The sequence below is a fragment of the Thamnophis sirtalis genome, unplaced genomic scaffold, assembly GCF_051295495.1.
Source record: "Thamnophis sirtalis isolate CommonGarterSnake01/CBP01778 unplaced genomic scaffold, rThaSir2_p1.2 scaffold_5, whole genome shotgun sequence".
NCBI lineage: Eukaryota > Metazoa > Chordata > Lepidosauria > Squamata > Natricidae > Thamnophis > Thamnophis sirtalis.
The window spans coordinates 58,321,142-58,340,546 of NW_028261385.1; the positions used below are offsets into that span (position 1 = coordinate 58,321,142).

General features: G+C 37.5%; 1 protein-coding gene across 1 annotated transcript in view; it reads right to left on the reverse strand.

Moving 5' to 3' along the window:
* The window catches only part of FBN2 (fibrillin 2), a 123,978-nt gene that overhangs the window by 41,882 nt on the left and 62,691 nt on the right, over nt 1–19,405 (reverse strand). Inside the window, exons 23-30 of the mRNA XM_087715879.1 lie at nt 18,356–18,481; nt 15,471–15,698; nt 13,286–13,411; nt 9,947–10,075; nt 8,158–8,283; nt 3,350–3,475; nt 2,823–2,945; nt 713–838 (exon numbers count right to left, since the gene is read on the reverse strand). Of these exons, the coding sequence (XP_087572005.1) occupies nt 713–838; nt 2,823–2,945; nt 3,350–3,475; nt 8,158–8,283; nt 9,947–10,075; nt 13,286–13,411; nt 15,471–15,698; nt 18,356–18,481 (1,110 nt within the window). The remainder of the gene's footprint in view (nt 1–712; nt 839–2,822; nt 2,946–3,349; nt 3,476–8,157; nt 8,284–9,946; nt 10,076–13,285; nt 13,412–15,470; nt 15,699–18,355; nt 18,482–19,405) is intronic.

The window sequence follows — 19,405 nt, forward strand, 5'->3', positions numbered from 1 at the left end:
CTCTGTTGAAATGGAGTATGAACAATACAGCATTGTAACTTTTTCTTCATGAGAACTGGAAACTTTATTTGTACTGTTGAAATCTAAGATTGCATTGTTCTTTTACACCACAATTTACAATAGAACCAAATTCAGTTTCTGATCAGTTTCAATTCCCAAACACATTTCAATAATATTATTATTTTGTCTGGTATGGAATAAAATGGACACTTTTATTTCATGAACATTAGAGCAAAGCACCCCTTGAAGCATCTTTCCAGCAGATTTTTTTAATATATGCCTCCTACTTATTAGCCATCTCATTAAGTGGTATGTGAACTTCAAATCTGATGAGCATTCCTTCTGCTTTTTCATCCAAATTATAAATAAAAAGGTTAAATATACTAGGCCAAACACTAATTTCTATGCTATTCCACTTGATATCTTTATTCAATTTGATGAGGAACCATTCAAGAAAACTATGACCAGCAATGAATCAATTTAACATATATGCCATCTTCCCATCCAAAATTAGTTTATTAGAATATCATTAGTACAAATAAAATCAAAATATATTATATTCCCAGAATTTTCACAGGCTGAAATCAAATCTATCTGAAATAAAACTACATTTAAGCACAGAAAAACTATAATTCATTTCCCCTACTTGTATGTGTTTTATAACAGTATCTTATAAAAAGTAACCTCTGAAATCTGTAACCATCTCACATACCAATGCATATTTTCATGTCAACCGAAGCCATGAATCCATCATAACAAAGACAACGATATTCTCCTGGAATGTTAATGCACTGCCCACCATCACAGATATCTGGGTTGCTGTCACATTCATCAATATCTGAAAAAAACCCTCAATATCATCACATTTGATCTTTCATTTGCCAAATAAATTTGATAACTTTTTCCCAGTAATAAAATTGGAAAAGAAAAGTTCAAATGCATCATTATATAATCTATTATGAAATATTTGTTGGGGCACACATTTTTTTTCAGCATAACTGTAGAATGTCAACATTTTGTAGTCTTTACCTGTATTAAAGTGCCCCAAATCCCCTTGTTTCCAGGCATATTTTACTTTCCTAACATTTCTGCACAGTGACTTTGCCATAGGATTTACTTATTCCCTTGGACTACTATAAAGTTCTTACCATCATCTCTATTTTATTCTAAAATCTAGGCATCCGAAATCCTTTGCCCGGGTCCGGCAATGCTAATCTGAAGTGATTCTTACACTGTACAAATGCTTCCCTTATTCCTTTTATGAAGCAATCACTAATCCAGTAGACCATGCAAAATACTTCTATTCTACAAATATATTTTTATGTTATGTGCATGTTCCAAAAGAGCAGAACTTGTATGTCAACTGTGTGACATTGTTTTTGTCATTTTGATAAAAGCAACTGAAGCTACGGCTGTCTGTGCATTTAACCCATGGCCTATTTTCATTCCTGACTTGACTTTCCTGATTCTTCATTTCATTTTTCTGATGCCTAAAAAAAAAATCCCTCATGAGTTTCTTGTTGAAAATGAATAGTTCTAATGCTCAGACTGAAATTTGTGAGGAAACTATTACCTATTAAGCAAACTTTCCTTTTCAGAAGTTTAAATTAAATATTTCCTAATTCACAGGTTTTAATAGAAAGAAAGATAGGAGAGAGATCATGTTTTTTTTTAAAGCACCATTTGATGCTATACAAGGTTGCAAAGATTGCAAAGACTTGCAGAGATTGTCCTTTCTTTCTGTATTTTAATTTTTTTAACCTGATATTTGGTGTATACTGCTACTTTGTTGTACTTTACTGGAACCACACATTTGTTAGAATCATACTACCGTATATACTCGAGTATAGGCTGACCCGAATATAAGCCGAGGCATCTAATTTTACCACAAAAAACTGGAAAAGTTATTGACTCGAGTATAAGCCTAGGGTGGGAAATGCAGCAGCTACCGGTAATGATGTCCCGTGCAGCCGCGGGAGCGATGTCCCGCCTCCTATGACACACGGCACAGTGATTCCTATCATTGGATCACTGTACCAGAGGAGGTGGGACATCGCTATGTGGCTGCTTGCCATAACAAGGAGGAGGTGGGACATCGTTGCAGAGCGGCAGGAGGGGGAGGAAGGGGAATCGTAAGACAGCCCTGCATTACATTAGAACGTGAGGAGGGGGGATGGTGCGGTGCGCGCTGCGCGGCAAACTGACACAGAGGGAGGGGAAACTCAGGGGCGCCGGGCCATTCACGAGCGTCACCCAGCGGCATGGCCCCGCCCCTTTTTCTCCTCCATTTCAGGCAAATTTTTCACTGACTCGAGTATAAGCCGAGGCGGCTTTTTTCAGCCCAAAAAGTGGGCTGAAAAACTTGGCTTATACTTGAGTATATACGGTAATTTTACTGTCAAAGCTAAAATTCTAGTGTGACAGCTTAAAGGCAAGTAAGGAAATTACTAAAAGAATTGGGCTGCAATTCTATTATATAATAGAATATAATAAGCATAATATAAATCTAACAAGTGACCATTATTTATTTGATTTATATTTCTATTATTCAATTAGCTCAAGCTAATGTACATCACATTCCCTCCTCCAATTTTCCTCCAGATCAATTGCCCGATGTGCTGGCTGGACTGTGAGAAAATGAAGGTTAGAACCTTCGTCCACCCATTTCTAGCCCAGCATCTTTACCACTATATCACCCTGACTCTAACTTTGATGGTTCGTGGTTCATTCTCTAAGCCTCTTTACTATAGAACCATATTGATATTTTCTCAATTGTTCGGTGGATATAATATAAGAAATAAAGTCAAACTTATTTATCTTACCTGCACAAGTCCTCATATCTGGCATCAGAGCATATCCATCACTGCAACTGCATTCATAGCTGCCTTCTGAATTACTGCAGTGAGTGTCACAGCCTCCATTCATAATCATGCACTCATCAATATCTAGGAGAGTATATTTGGGACAGATGAGACACGTACCTTACAAAGCATCCCTTTTTTTGTTTCTAATAGCTGCATTTTTACATTTTTATTCTCTAATTTTCACATTTCATCCCTATCTCTATCAACAGAAGAACATAAGTGCTTTTAGGAGTCAATATTTTGGTATATAACTTATCAAACTAAAGTTATAGTTTAGATAACTTTAGTTTAGTTTTATAGTTAGAATGTAAAATATAGCTAAATTGACAAAATTAACAGTGCAATTTTGTACTGAGGTGTACTCAGGGTGGCACAGCTTTATAGATCTTGAAGCTACATCTTATTTTTTATGAAGTTGAAATTCTGAAAAGAACACATTAAAAAGTATTATAAAATTGTCAGGTTTTAAAATTTCTAGTACTCACCGATGCAACCTTGCTTATCTGGAGTTGCCTGGTACCCAGGATTACAGGAACACTGATACATTCCAATCACATTCACACATTTCCCATTTCTACATAGGTTATCACTAAGAGAACATTCATTGATATCTGAAAAAGAAAATTTGCTTGCTTCAGCTCTTGCATTTTTTTTCAGATTTTCAACGGGAAAAAAAATCTAGCAATATCACGAAAGGGGGTTCTGATATGAAGTTAAACTTTTCAACAGCTAAGGGCCAGTTGTTTTATGCTGTAATATTACAAGAATGCTAATATTACAGTCATAGAAAAATCACAATCACATTATTGATATAATACAAATTCCAGTCCCTATATACGTAACACACATATACAGAGAGACACTACGTTCTCCAAAGTTGGTGGAGACACAGCCATGCATGGGTTAACTTAGCCAGTAATCAATGGACTGAGTCTACCAAAGTGATGTCATAGCGTCTGAGGAGTGTCCTCTCGCTTTTTTAGAGTCAGTCGACTAGCTGTGCTGATTGCTCTCTCTGCTTCTAGAAATTAAGAAAAAAATTATTAAACTGGCTATGTTCAAATTAAATTACCTGTTTTTTGCTTCCCCTGCTAATAATTAGGCAGGGGATCTCATTTCGGACTTCCAGCTCCCTCCTGGAGCTCTGGGCTTTGCAGCCCTTCAAGGCTGAGGGAAAGAAGAACCACAAGGTGCCTCATTTTTCCTCAGGGCTTCTTGGGCGGCGGCACTGCTGGACACTGGCCATTGGAGGCTACCGCCCATCAGGCAGCCCTTTCCAGCCTTCTGGCTTTGGGACTGGCCTTTCTTGCCATCGCTGCCACCGCTACAGCTGCTGCAGCCGCCACTTCAGCCTTCGCCTTCACTGCCGCTATCGCCATCGCTGCCATCACTGCTGCCGCCACCATTGCCCCCACTGCCATCGCTGTCATCTCCGTCCTTGCCATCATGCCCGCTGCAACCACTGTAGCATCAGGGGTGCAGCCGAAGCTTTCCGCAGCATCCTTCGTCTCCGTGGCTTTCTCTGTGGCTTTCTCGGTCACGCTGCCTTCTGAGGCTTTCTGCCTCAGTGGCCATTTTGAATTGGCAGGAAACCTCCGGCTGCCATTTTGAGTGTCACAGTGACTACTGGCCATGTCTGCCACACAAGATCAAGGCCCGCAGGCTCCTCCAGACAACCAGGCCTCAATCCCTCAGGCTGATCCTCTCCCCACCAGGGCTTCCAAATGCAGGGCCACCAATGGGGTCTCCTCTGCTCCACCACCAACTAAGACACACAGGCCCAACTGCAGGCCTACTTCAGGTACTCCGATGGAGGAAGGGGGTGGAGTCCAACTGCCCCACCCCCCAGAAAGGCCAGGGAGAAGACCAAACATGTGGAACCCTGTTCTTTCCAGGCCCAAAGGCAGGTTGAGGTTAGCTCTCCTCCAGACCTTTCTTCAGATTCTGAGGAGGAACTTTGTCCTGCAGCCTCCATCATTCAACCTGGGGAAGCCAGGGATGCAGATGCCCAGGTTTACAGTGGGGAGGAGTCGGACGGGGATAGGAGTTTCACTCCTGAAGGCAAGGTCTTCTCCCACAATTCTGGTGCTACACCCTTCAGGGCCCTACCCTATACACCTGAGATGGCAGCTATCATTTCTGATGCCATTGAGCGGGGAATTGCTGTGGGACTAAAGCACAGGTCTTCATCTTCTTCTCATTCCACTTCTCGCAGGTCTTCCTCTTCCAGTTCCAGGTGCAGGGAAGAGTGAACCTTTCAGCCTCCATTTCTCACAAGCTTCCAGGCACCTCCAGTCAACCGTCCGTTTTTGGAGAAGAGAAGCATCCAGCCAGAGATTTGGACCTGTCTGAAGATGAGGATCTCCCTCCCAACCCCCCTTCTTTTGTTGGTCTGTTTAAACCAGCGGTTTTTTGTTATCTTCTATTCTAGGTGAGAAAGATCGCGGGCATCCCAGCCCCGAAGATTCCCTAGGGGGCGGAAGCGGACAAGACAGACACTACAGATCCTTTCTCTACTCAACCCAGGGTGGAGAAGGAAGTGATCCCCTCCCCCAGACTATTCATCAATGTGGTCCAGAAACAGTGAGTGTTGCCAGGTACAGGTCCTCTCCCCTCCAATTAGACAAGCATCTGTACAATGTGGGTCTCGACCTCGCCAAAGCTCTTGAGGTACCTTCCATTGATTTGCCTGTGTTGACCTTGTCCTCTCCCATTGCGGCTTCAGCTGCTCCCAAAGAGGCGCTTCGTACGGAGGATAAAAGGATCGAACAGACTCCTCTCAAGGCCCATCAAGCCGCGGTGTGGGCTGTTCGGGCTGCAATCTCCTCCTCTTTCTTTAGCCGCTCTGCCCTTCTGTGGCTTTGGCAGCTTCAGGAAAGGATTCCTCCTAGCAATTCCAGGGCTTGCAAAAACATTAACAAGCTAAAGGCAGCCCTGGAATACAACACAGATGCTTCCTTGGCCTACTTTGCATCCAAATCTATTGCTTTCTCTATCTCTTCCCGCAGACTCATTTGGCTCAGGCAATGGCAAGCAGAGGCCCAGGCTAAGTGGAGGCTTGCTTCTTCAGCCTACTCCTCCAGCCTTCTCTTTGGAGCCCCTCTTAGTAGAATCTAAAGATAAGAGGAAGGTTCTCCAAGCTGCCATTAAGAAACAGGAAGGTCAAGGCCACTCCTTCTACTGTAGGCAGCCCTTTTGCAGCCAGGACAGGGGTTTCTCCAACTCCCATCCACAACGTTAGGCTTCTCCCAGACAGGGTCCCTCATTCTCCAACCCATCAAACAGGAGTAACCAGAGGTTCTACCCCCAGAAGTCCTTCAGGGACTCTTCCAATAAGTCATTCAAGAGGCAATAGGGGGACACCTGGCAGCTTTTTCGGACTGTTGGGACAACATCACCAATGACGTGTAGGTCAGGTCCACCATCAGATTCGGCCTAGCTCGGGACTTGTGCTCCAGCCCCCCGAACCACTTTGTCATGTGTCCAATATCCAGGGATCCTCACAAGAGACTCCTGGTGGAGCAAGCCATTCATCACCTGCTCCACATTCAGGCCATTTAACCTGTGCCTCCAGGCCAGGTAAGACGAGGGTTCTACTCTTGTCTCTTTATCGTGCCAAAGTCTTTGGGGGGCTGGAGGATGATTCTTGACCTCAAATTTCTTAATTGATACATAACGTACAGAAAATTCAAGATGCACTCTCTTTGGCAATTCTGGAGAGTGTGAGCAGTAACGATCTCCTCATCTCGGTGGACCTCACAGAGGTTATGATTGGTGAAGCTTTTTGGGTCAGAAGTGAATGTCATTTTGAATGTGATATTTTTCATGCTTTTAGCCATTTCATTGTAATGAAACTCAAGTCTGTATAAGATACCCTAATTATGCAGGGTCAGACCATTTTCATTTGTACCTGCTACAGCTTTCCACTTTAGCTTCCTTCACATTTTGGATTAGATATGTGAAATTAAATTCTTCACGTTTACTTAGAGATCCTCCTGAATAATCAACCCTGAAAATACATGTGTCTTTGATAATATTAAGCTATTAATACTTAGTTAATATTTGATAACATTGTCATTTATCTTTGTTAATTAAATAAATATAAAGGAGAAATTTTTTCCATATGGAAAGGCTGAATATTAAATAATAGCTGTGTCAGATATGTGCAAAACTGCATAAGTATTTTTCAAATTTCCAAGAAATAGTATGCATGCTTAGCAACTAGAACCAGAAATTCCTAAAAATTTTTGACCAAAATCATTACGTTTCCCAATATAAATAGGAGTTTAGTGTCAGTTTATCAAATGAAGAATGTGGAGGACAGAGTTCAAAAAATGGAAGAAAAAAAATAAGTAAAGAGATAGGAAAACTGTGGATACTGATAACAAAGTGAGTGTAGTTGGTAATGGCAAGAGCGGAATAAGGAATGGGGAGATAGATGGATTGGAACTCTACCCCAGACTTCAAAGCACAGAAGAAGAAAAGAGAGAAAAATTGATGGAGATAAGGAGACAAATTTTGGCAGAAACACTGGTGATAAGCAAAGATAAGCTGATGGAAAGAGCTTTGAGCTTTTATGAGATACAAAAGGAACAACATATTGTGAAGAGAAATTCATAAAAGATTTATTAAGAAAGTAACTAGAATATTAATGCTACAAATGGCAAGAGGTATAAGACTGCACTATTACTGGAAAGATACAGGTTGATGTAATGAAAATGTACAATAAAAACTAAGCTAAATTTAGTTTACTAGTAGTATGTATAAAATGAAGTGACAATAGCTATAGTTAAATAATGATTAATAATAATAACAAAACATATAGATATATTAGTTTGATAATATAAATTTTATATAAACAACACATGGAGAATATGAGAGGACGTTTAAAAGCTTTATCTAGAACTGACACACTTTCTACAATTTGTAATGGAAGATTTTTTTTAATTTTTATGTTTGTTTGTCTATGTTCAAAAATAAAAAAAAAATGTTTAAAAAAAGAATAGAAAATTATTGAAAATTATAGTGAATGGTGTTAGTGTAAGCTAGATTTAGTTAGTTTATTTTCTTTTATATCTTGCCTTTATTTTGTTTTGTTTGTTATTTGTTTCTTCTACTCTGAAATTTGCATAACACTGTTTTCCCCAAAAAGAAACAGTATGATGGATATGTAGGTAGTCCAAATATTCCAGGTGAAACAATTTTTAATTAGTGGATGAATTTATATCATGCTATTGAACATCATAGATGATTTATTCACACAATAACTTATTCATAAATTCATGAAACTTACCCACACATTCTTCACGTGATGAAGACAATTCATGCCCAAGAGGACAATCACACCGAAAGCTTCCTTCAGTATTCAAGCATTTCCCACCTCTACAGAGAAGCGGGTTACGTTCACATTCATCTATGTCTGAAAAGATTTTAAAGGATATGTTAATTGCCAATATAGGGAAGCAACAAGAAACAATTACATTCTAAGATTCTATTTATAAAAACAATGACAACTTATCCCTCTATGTTTTTTAGTAATAATAAAATCCTTTATTTGACCAAGTGTGTTTAGACACACAAGGAATTTGTCTACAGTGCAGAAGGTCACAGTGTACATGCGAAGCAACAGAATAATGATATTACAGGGATATGGGTAATTTGGTGCTTACAAAATCCTTTTAAAACCCAATGTATTGAGGTTTCCTTTTACTGCTATTTCTGAAGTTATTTTATATATTCTAATATGTGCAAAAAGATCATGTCCCATCCAGGAGTGGGTTGCTGCTGGCATTACTGCCAGTTCGGTGTGCGCACAATGCAATAATGTGAATTAGCTTAAAGGTAAACTGATTATAGTTTTCAAAGTGGAGAAATCAGATTTTTTTATTATTCTGTTTGCCACTCAGAATTTCTTTTTGTACATGGGTTACCAAAAAATAGATCTGCGCATGTGTGGAACATTAAAAGGGTGGGGGGACATGCTGTGCCGACTGGAGAACTGGTTTGGAGGTGTGGCAGGCCTGGGTCACTGCCGGTTCCAGAGACCCAGGCTTGAAAAACACTACTGGTTTGGCCGAACCAGTCTGAACCGGTAGGAACCCACCTCTGGTCCCACCACATTTTTTAGAGTTTTGTTTTAGACTATAAGCAGCAAAATAGGTGCTAAGTCTCATGTGCTTTTCACAAGTGGTTTGTGATCTTTTGGTATTGCTGAAAAATCTTTTTTCTGTAGTTAGACCACAATTTAATTTAATGGATTTCTATGTTCTGAAAAAGAAAGAGAAAGACTTTTATGTTTAGATTCAGTGTTAGTGGCTTCTATTAGTCCCATAGCACTTACTTTGTACTATTATGGGATACCATGCCTCTGAATTGTATACCAAGTCATCAAATAAAAATAGCAGATATCGCTAAAGCAAACTAAAATAATTAAATGGCAATCAGGATTAAAATGCTTGTATGCCTTATATTTATTTTGTAGATCTTTTCATCACAAATATAGTATAGTGTAGTATAACATAGTATAGTAGAATACCATACCATACCATACCATACCATACCATACCATACCATACCATACCATACCATACCATACCAAGTTCCCCAACCTTTCCACCTTTGTGGCCTAGTTGGGGGGAGCTATGCGGGTGGCAGGTATGTGTGCAGCTCCTTTTGAGCAAGTGGTGGATATTGTACTTACCACTGTTCCCACTAATGGAGCATAAATGCACGCATGGACCCTCTACTTGCACAAGTGGGGATGTGCACTTGCGCACTCGCCCACCACTTCCATGGCTCAGTTCCAAATGGCTGATGATCTGGTAATGAACCGCAGCCAGGGGTTGGGGAACCCTGTAATGTAGCGTAGCGTAGTGTAGTGTAATGTAGCATAGTATATAAATATGTATATATAAAATTGCTGTACCCCAATGGTGAACCCTGTGTAGTTAGTGTAGTGTAGTGTAGCATAGTATATAAATACGTATATATAAAATTGTTGTACCCCAATTGTAAGATTCTCAGTCCAATATATGTGGAAAATTTGAAGGTGGAAAAAAACTGCGCAAAAGTTCATCACTCACCCATACAGTTTTTCATCATCATAAATCCACTTTCATAGCCATCAAAGCATTCACACTCAAAGCTTCCTGGAGTGTTGACACAAGTGCCACTTCCACAAAGATCAGGTGAGATACGGCATTCATTAATATCTAGTTCCAGAATAAAAAAAGGAAATAATATGTTATTGTTAACACAAGCATCAAATAAATTAATTGTCCATAAAACAGAGACAATAATACAGTTCAAATGCAGAGACAACAGGAGCCTTACAATTATTGAAACTAATTGGAAGAATGATGACTGAAACAAGAAGATGATATTTATATAATGAAAGGATGCACTGCTATAACTAGTAATTTCTACAATCATTGACAATCAATTATTTTTTATCCCTTCTCATTCTTCTCAGATTTCTCCCTCTTTCTACTGGAATTATTTATAAGCAAATGACTTCTTCTCATAAGGTGGATAGAAGTTCATCTTGCTGGCTTACTAGGATACTGTCTGCACTGTGGAAAATAATACTAACATATCCCAAGAAGATACATCGTGGAGTCTGCAGTATGGATGGTCTTGATCTATGTTATGCCATTCAACTTCAGACTTAAAGACTACATTTTGAATCTGGAAGCACTTAACATGAACTGGTGTTCACTCTGGAAGCTCTGTTAATGTTAATCAACATTTGAATTTACAATAACCACAACCAGAATTATATTGATTTTATGTTGATATTCATAAACATTTTGATACTTTCTATCATATCTGTAATATGCATTTTAATTTTATAACTTGCTCTGTGTAGATGGATACATGTACGGATGGATATATAGACAGATAGACAGGCAGACAGATACTGCCAGTAGGAAAACCAAAGGCCTTATTGACTGATATTGAAATGCACCTCTTTCACATTGCTCTGAGATGTCCAGAACAGTTGACCGGCAAGTATGACAACAAATAAGCCTTGTCTTTCTGCGTTTTCTTTTTTGCTTCAAACTGAAGAAAAAAAATGGCAGAAAGCTTGCCCATCCTTACTAATGAATGTATAGGATGGCAGGCACATGGTTACTTCTCAAATTGGCTGGACTGGAAAGGAAGTGAGACAAGCCAATCAAAATTCTAAGACTGAAGGAAGGTTTCAAGTATATTTTTCCCAATCTAGCAGGCAGCATAGGTAGAAAAATTTAACACGCATTGTTCTGACATAAAAAAGAGCAGGAGGCCTCCCATTAACAACATTTAAAGTCACTTCCTGACTTACTCAGTTGACATTCTAATCTCTCCCTACATATTATGAAAGAAAAGAAAGGAAGGTAAATGTGATAGCATGAGTATAAACTTATGTGGGGCTCTATTTTTTTATTTAACTTGACTGGGAAATTGGCCTTGCTCCCCTAATGAGAGAATTGACCTTTCTTCTAGTGATGAGGTGACTCTATGTCAGAGGAAAAGGAAATTCTCCTGATACATAATAGGCGTAAGAATTCAGGGTAACATTTTCTTTCCAAACTTTAAGTTAAGTTTGGCAAGAACATTTTTATGAATGCAATCTTTATAAAAACAAGGAAAACAATCATTATATAAACAAGGAAATAACTGCTACAGCAGTATTAATACCAAGAAAACCTTGATTTACATGTTTTGCCACACACATTTTACATTACTCTGGTGATTTAATTTCTACCGTTCCAGAACAAACTTCTCTTTACTTAAATGTGCAGCCACCCACAATGCAAACAACTATGGTATTCTTCACAGATGTATAAAGTCACTAACTAAATCTAAGATTTTTAGATGCTAAAGAATTATTTTTCCTTTCAGAACAACGTTGGATAGTGATTTATTTAGAAAGGTTGAAACCATATTTAAACAAACTAAGCCAGTTGATGATAATTTAAATAACCTGCCTTTTCTCTTGACTCCCTGAAACTTTTCCAATTTTTTTACATTAGTACTATTGTTATTTTAAATACAGTAGTACAACTGCATTTTAAGAAATCTTTTCAAGCTCACCTGTCAACAAGATTCTTACTTATGCTTTTCTCCTTACAGTTAAAAAGATGAGATCTGTATAGGTAGTCCTCAACGTACGACCACAATGGAGCCCAAAATTTCTGTTGCTAAGTGAGAAGTTTGTTAAGCGAGTTTTGCCCCATTTTACAACTTTTCTTGCCACATTTCTTAAGTGAATCACTGTTATTAAATTAATAACACAGTTAAGTGAATCTGGTTTCCCCATTGACTTTGCTTGTTAGAAAGTCGCAAAAGGGGATCCCATGACTCCAGGACCCTACAACTGTCATAAATGTGAACCAGTTGTCAAGCATCCGAAAGTAAATCATGTGACCATAGGCATGCTGAAAGCCATAGATGTGAAAAATGATCATGTCACTTTTTACAGTGCCGTTATGAATGGTCACTAAATGAACTGTTATAAGTTGAGGACTACCTGTATTTTTAAAAAGACACACCAAGTATATTAGTGACAGAATGTTGGACTACAGTGCAAAATGGGCTTAGCATTTTTAAACTGTGGCATTGTATGTCAAAATAGATCGAGATAAGTATTTTCTATAGGCATGCTTCATGTTAAATAATCTATCAGAGACAAAAGAACTGGAGAAAAAAATGTTGCTTCTGTATGTTCTCTCATTAACAGTTCAAGATCAAAGAATTAACAAGGCCTGCAGAGAGAAGACGGGACAAGAAGGCCCCAGGGCTGAATGCTAGCAACTATTGGAATGTAAAAGTTGCTTTACCTTTAAGGCTGAAATGATTTGGAAGGAATTCTTTTCTGCTTTTCATTAAAGCAGCCCAACTTTCCCACTTTTACAGCAATATGCTCTCATGAGAGTTTGAAAAGTTAGCCTGCTTTAATGAACAGCAAACAAGTTGTTTACCTGAGAGGTGCAAAACACTTCTGAATCATTTCCAAAGCATGTACAACCTTACTTACAAAACATCTAATTCCCACATTGTGGATCTTAAACACCTGTGGGCAGGCTATTGCATAAATATTTTTTCAAAATATTTCTAAAATGAAAAGTGTACAAATATTTGTTAGTTTTGGTAGAAAAATGGAAGGTGGAACAAACTACTCAAATTTTTACTATTTGGTGATTTTAGCCATTCAAAATGACGTACCACCTAAATTTAGATTGTAGGAATGTTGAGAAAAACAATGTTTTACTTTTTTTAATGAACATCAGATGTTGATATCAATACTTTTCAAACTTTATTTATTGCAAGATCGATAGACATGATCAGTAGTGAGAATCTAATGACAGCAATGGAGTCTCTCATCTAATAAAGCAGTGAAAGGCAATCCTTTATATGTAATCCCCCCTCAAATTTACCTGTACAATTTCTCTCTTCCATATCAAGTGCAAATCCATTATTGCATCTACATTTGAAGCTTCCAATTGTATTTCTACATTTGCCATTTGTGCACATGCCAGAGAACATTTTACATTCATTTATATCTGCAACAAGAAAATAAATTCATACTTTTGGGTTCAAAAGGTTACTTATCTGATAGAAAAATGTACTTAAAAACATCATAAAGCACAGGAATATATCTGGACAATCATTATAAATATATGATAAACAGTTTTAATGTTTCCATTCATTTAGATGCCTTATACTTATTTTGTAGATCTTTCCATCACAAAACAATTCTCCAAAGAAAATTCAGACCATTATGAATTTGTATCAAAGCGTATTTTCTCAAAATGCACAGTAAACTCTTTCATTTTTGCTTTAATGTCATGAGCAAGAAAGATATCATTGTCTGAAATTAGGAATTGTGCTTCTTTGTGGCTGGCAGTTAATAACATGTCACTTAGATTAAATAAGAAAAGATACAGATTTATTTTGATGTAGGCAATTAAATCATTAAATTACTAAGCAAGTCTGTGAAGTCATAATTAAAGTAATAATAACATCCTGTATACAGAAGGAATGTTTTTTGTACAACAAACCATTTCTCAAAATATTGCCTAGAAAACTGCACATGCTTGTCCACATAGTTAGCAGGAAAGAATTATTAAAAGGCAAAAACAAACAAAATCGTAACCAACAGCAATGTGGTTTAATGATTAAAGCACTGGATTTGAGTGAAGAGACTTCAATTCTAACGCTATTTTAGGTACAGAAGACAAATGAGTGATTTTGACCTCTTAGCTGTAGGAAGAAAGCATTGGCAAAGAAAGTCTGAATATGCTGCCTGGAAAAGAATAAAGGACCAAGGGATAGATTAAGGTTACATGGCCAAATCTTGTGTTTCTGAGAGGGTTCCTTGATTATTCAGACAGTGGTCTGGGAATTATAAATGTGTTTTACCAAATAATTTCATTCCTTCACAGAAAATTAGGCTCAATAATTGAGTTGATTGTATAAATAAATATTATTGTTATTTATAGTTATATATGATTCAAAAACCCAGAGACAAATATATTAAGCTGAACAAAATCTCTTTGGCTGCAATTCAATATATAAAGACTCGGATAAGTGCTACTGAGTGCCATGTATGGGGCTGCATACTTGCATATTTCAAACTTTTGAAAGAACCTTTTGTCATCCTGGATACAGTGGTAAGATGTACTTTCCACACTCTCCTTTCAATTATACAATGGTAAAACTAGACCTTACATGGAAGAGTATTTAGTAGTTTCCTGACATCTATAACGAAAAACATCTGTTAGGAATGCTATGCAGAGCTGCTTAAATGTTTCTTCTTTAACCATTTTCCCAGTCAAAAACACTTTTCTCAGCTATTTCTCATTTGAGAGACAAAATATATGGTTTTGGAATATGATTTTGAGTGGAAAATATCTCTAGGGGAAAGAACTTTCATTCCTCACCAAATTCACAATCCTTTGTAGCTGCTTCAAAAGAAAAGAAAAAGAAAATGCTTATTTTGTTTTGCTTGAATAATTGCATCATATACTCTATATAACATTTCATATGTTTTGGAGAAGATCTTCCAAGCACAGCAAAGGGGGAAGAGACTTATGTAGATTGTTTCAACAATTGTGTATTTCATATAAGGACTTCAGTTTTTTATCAAAAGGTATCTGTTAAAATTGTACAGGTAGACCTTGACTTATGACCATAATTGAGTGCAAAATTTCTGTTGTTAAGTGAGACATTTGATGGGTTTTGCCCCATTTCATGACATTTCTTGCCATAATTGTTAAATGAATCATTGCAGTTGTGAAGTTAATATCATGGTTGTAAAGTGAATTTGGCTTCCCCATTGACTTCGCTTGTCAGAAGGTTGCAAGAGGGGATCACATGACCCCACGACACTGCAATCATCATAAACAGCTGCCAAGCATCTGAATTTTGATCACAATGTTATAATGGTCATAACTGTCAAATGTCACTTTATTTCAATGCCGTTGTAACTTTGAACGGTTATAAATGAACTGTTGTAAGTCGAGGACAACCTGTAGTTGCTGGATTATGAGTCCCTGTAATGGAATTTTAAAAAAATATCAATGAAGCACATAAAAGTTTATCTGAAATATTATTCTTTACCTTTGTAAAATGGCCTTCCAGTTAAAATATCCCCACGGTTGGAGAAGCCTGGACCTCTGGGGCATAAGTCTTCATATTCTTTTGTGCCTGGCTTGGGGCATTCTTCGCAGTCTGAACCCCAAGCAGCACCTATAGCACAGCAACATGTGTCCATACGGAATTTTCCAAGCACAGGTTGAACACAATCATCTTCATCCCATCTCAGGTAACACTGTTCCATTCGGATATCTGCATGTGTCATTAAAAGCAATATCACATATGGAAGTTTTTCTGCTGCACTTATTTTTATATGCTGTATACCTGGCCCGGTACTGGGCTGTGGCCCTTTGGGAATATTAAAACTATATTCAAATGTGTTGATTAGTTTACTGCCAGTTAAAAGTAAGGAAATCAGCATGTGCATTCATATAACGGCTTTATATGTTGCTTATTATGTGAGCAGATATGAAAATTAATATGAAAGATAAATACAAAAGATTCCCATTTGTACTTGTCAAATATAATAAAGATTAATTATAATTAATTCAAATTAAATAAGAATTCAAAAGAACACTATTTCTTCCACAACTATGTATGAAAGTCTTTCTTAAGGATTAAAAATAGTAATAAATTACAGGAGACTGTTACTTCTTAAAGAAAAAAGTCTTCTAAATATTCTAGAATTAAGTACAAAGCAGCATATAAACAAGAGGGCAGAAGGATGAAAACAGCATGGTAGATTGATGTTGTAAATTTTTGTATATGCACTATAACATTGCACCAAGGGTGGGTTCCTGTCAGTTCTAACCTCTTCTATAGAAGAGGTTCCACAAATCTACAGTGCCATTTAGAATCTGTTCCAGCTCTCCCCCCCCCCCCCCCGTCCTCACATCATCAAGATGAAGAGTGAGAGGAGGAATTCTGGGAGTTGAAGTACACAAGTCTTAAAGCTATCAAGTTTGAACACTCCTAGGGGTTTTTTTTTCTAAAGGGTTAGGGGTGCAAGGTCTTATAACTTGACAGCTTTAAGACTTGTGGACTTCACTGCCAGAGTTTCTGAGCCAACAACATTTTGGTTGCTAAGCAAGAACGTTGTTAAGTGAGTTTCACCACATTTTACAAGTTGGTCACGCCCACCCAGTCACATGGCTGCCAAGCCACTCCCACTTGATTACATGGCCAGCAAACCAATCCCACAAAATAGGCCACACCTACAGAAGAGGTTCTAAAAAAATTTGAACCTCACCACTGCATTACATGCATGTAACAAAGGAGCAGAACCTGCAGTTGTAACATTACCATGCTGCTTTCTTCATCCTGACAAAACTCCTGCAGAGATCTATCTTTTTAGAAAAAAATGTAAATGAATTGTCTATTTTGAATATGTTTTTATACTATAACAGAGAGGAAAATTATATATGTTATTTTGTGGTGAGAGAGACATAGCCCTGTTTTTAATTTTATTGCAATTTAGTTGTTTTGTAAAATTAATTCAATATGTTTACAGATACATTACGAAATGCTGGCATCTAACAAGTACAAATATAATGTGAAATTCTAAGAAGTGGGTGGAAAGTACACCTACAAATGAACCAATAAAAACAAAACAGAGGCTTTGTTAATGTATTTTTTTTCCTAACCATTTTGGTCATTCTGTGATATTAAGGTCTTAGGTGAAAACAACTTCCATTTAATTAATGGACTTCCTTTCCAGTAAGTATAACCAATATATTCCAAAGGTCCTTTTTTCAAGAGGCAACTGGACTTTCTGGTTTTTCTTTGAAGATATTTGCTTCTCAACCAAGGAGCTTCTTCAGCTCTGACTGGATGTTGGAGAATAGAGGGATTTAAACTCCTTGCAGACAGCTGATAATTTGCATTCTTTTAGCGGGTCGTTAAGGTCACCTGGAGGTTTATCTGAGTCATCAGGGTCACCTGACTGGTGCAAATGGGTGTGGAACCTGCTTGAACTGTTGGAAGGACTGCGTTGAAGACTGGAGATAGGTGATGTTGTACCCCTCCTCCTTTGTTGAGAGAGGGCTGTTCAATTTTGACATAGCAATAGCAATAGCAATAGCAGTAGACTTATATACCGCTTCATAGGGCTTTCAGCCCTCTCTAAGCGGTTTACAGAGAGTCAGCATATTGCCCCCAACAATCTGGGTCCTCATTTTACCCACCTCGGAAGGATGGAAGGCTGAGTCAACCCTGAGCCAGTGAGATTTGAACCGCTGAACTGCTGATCTAGCAGTAGCCTGCAGTGCTGCATTTAACCACTGCGCCACCTTGGCTCCACATAGATGGCCTCTTTAATCCCTCTTTCAAGGCAGCAGTTCTCTCTGTCCAAAATGTGGAGTCTGCAATCTTCAAAAGAGCTGTAAAATCCTTCCATACCCCACCACGCAGTCAGAGCTGAAGAAGCTTCTTGGATGAGAAGCGAAACGTTTTCAAAGAAAAACCAGAAAGTCCAGTTGCCTCTTGAAAAAAGCATCTTTGAGACAATCATGACCTGGATGACTGAATCTCCACAGACATTTATGATCAATACATTTGCATGTATATGTATATGTATATTTATGTGTATATGTATGTGTGTGTGTTTATGTGTGCCTGTGTTGTGTTTGTGTGCATAATTCTAGCATGTAATTCTTGTCTTTAGCATCTCTGACTCTGAAGCTAAACCTGAACAAGTGCACAATAAATGCAGAAAATACCTGTTCTATCTCATTTTTCTTCAGTTCACAAATATGTCTGAGAGTCCAAGACTTGCAGATATATAGCATTTGGATGATAACAGACTAGAAAAGGCCAACGTGTGTGAGTGATAAAAGCTGAGGATCTCTTTCACTGTGTAACTTGTAGTGGCTTATGTAGATAGACAGAAGCTTAATATCTTGAATACTCACCTAAACACACCCTGCCTGTTCCATCCAAGGTTAGACCGTTGGGACACTCACAATGAAAAGAGCCTCTGTTGTTGATGCACCGCCCATTGGGACACACACCCGGAAAAACTTCACACTCATTTACATCTGATATATACATAAAAGGGAACTGACAATCTATTCTTATAGGCATACCGTATATCAGAAATATAAAATACCTAGTATATTTCTTACAAATAAGTTACATTTTCTTTATACAGCTTATTTTTTGAAGTAAGAAAATGCAAGTATGAGTACAATGCTAGGTACACCTATTTTTGAGTAAGCTCTACTGAGCAGTGAAACTTTATATTGAATATTTAGGTTTAAAATTGCACAGTCAAAATTGAACTGATTTATTTTTAAAAAATGAAAGGTGATTGTGAAGGTATCTGTTGAGAAAAAGGTTAGAACTTTGATAATTTAATAGTTTTCTGTTTTCTATAGACTGCAGCTGAAATCAGGATTCAAAATGGATTTTTCATATAACTTTTGAACTGCAAAGAATTTGGTTACATAAGTTAGGAAATATTTCTTAATCCAAAGAATAGGTAGCTAAAGTAGTTTTTAAAATGTCAGTCATTTAGAGGATTTGGTCCCTACAGGAAAGAAGAGGTCTGGACAGTTGATCAAAAGGTAAAAGCCATGGATAGGGGATCCCTTTGACAAGCTTTGGGTGGTGGGTCATTTGTGGCTCTTTTTATAGCCAACAAATTTTCGCAACAGTGACTTTTCACCTTATACCTTAACATTAGAATGTTACAACAGTCTGCCTTTAAAGATTGTTCAGAAAGTACAAACAATACAGAAGGTAGTTGCTCATTTGCTGACGGGTGGCAGTTGCTTCAGCTGATTAACCCCAGTTTTGTGGGTACCGCAGAATTCTGAGGGCAATTCAAAATTATATATATAATTGTATATATAATTGTATATATAATTGTATATATAATTGTATATATAATTGTATATATAATTGTATATATAATTGTATATATAATTGTATATATAACTTTATATATAACTTTATATATA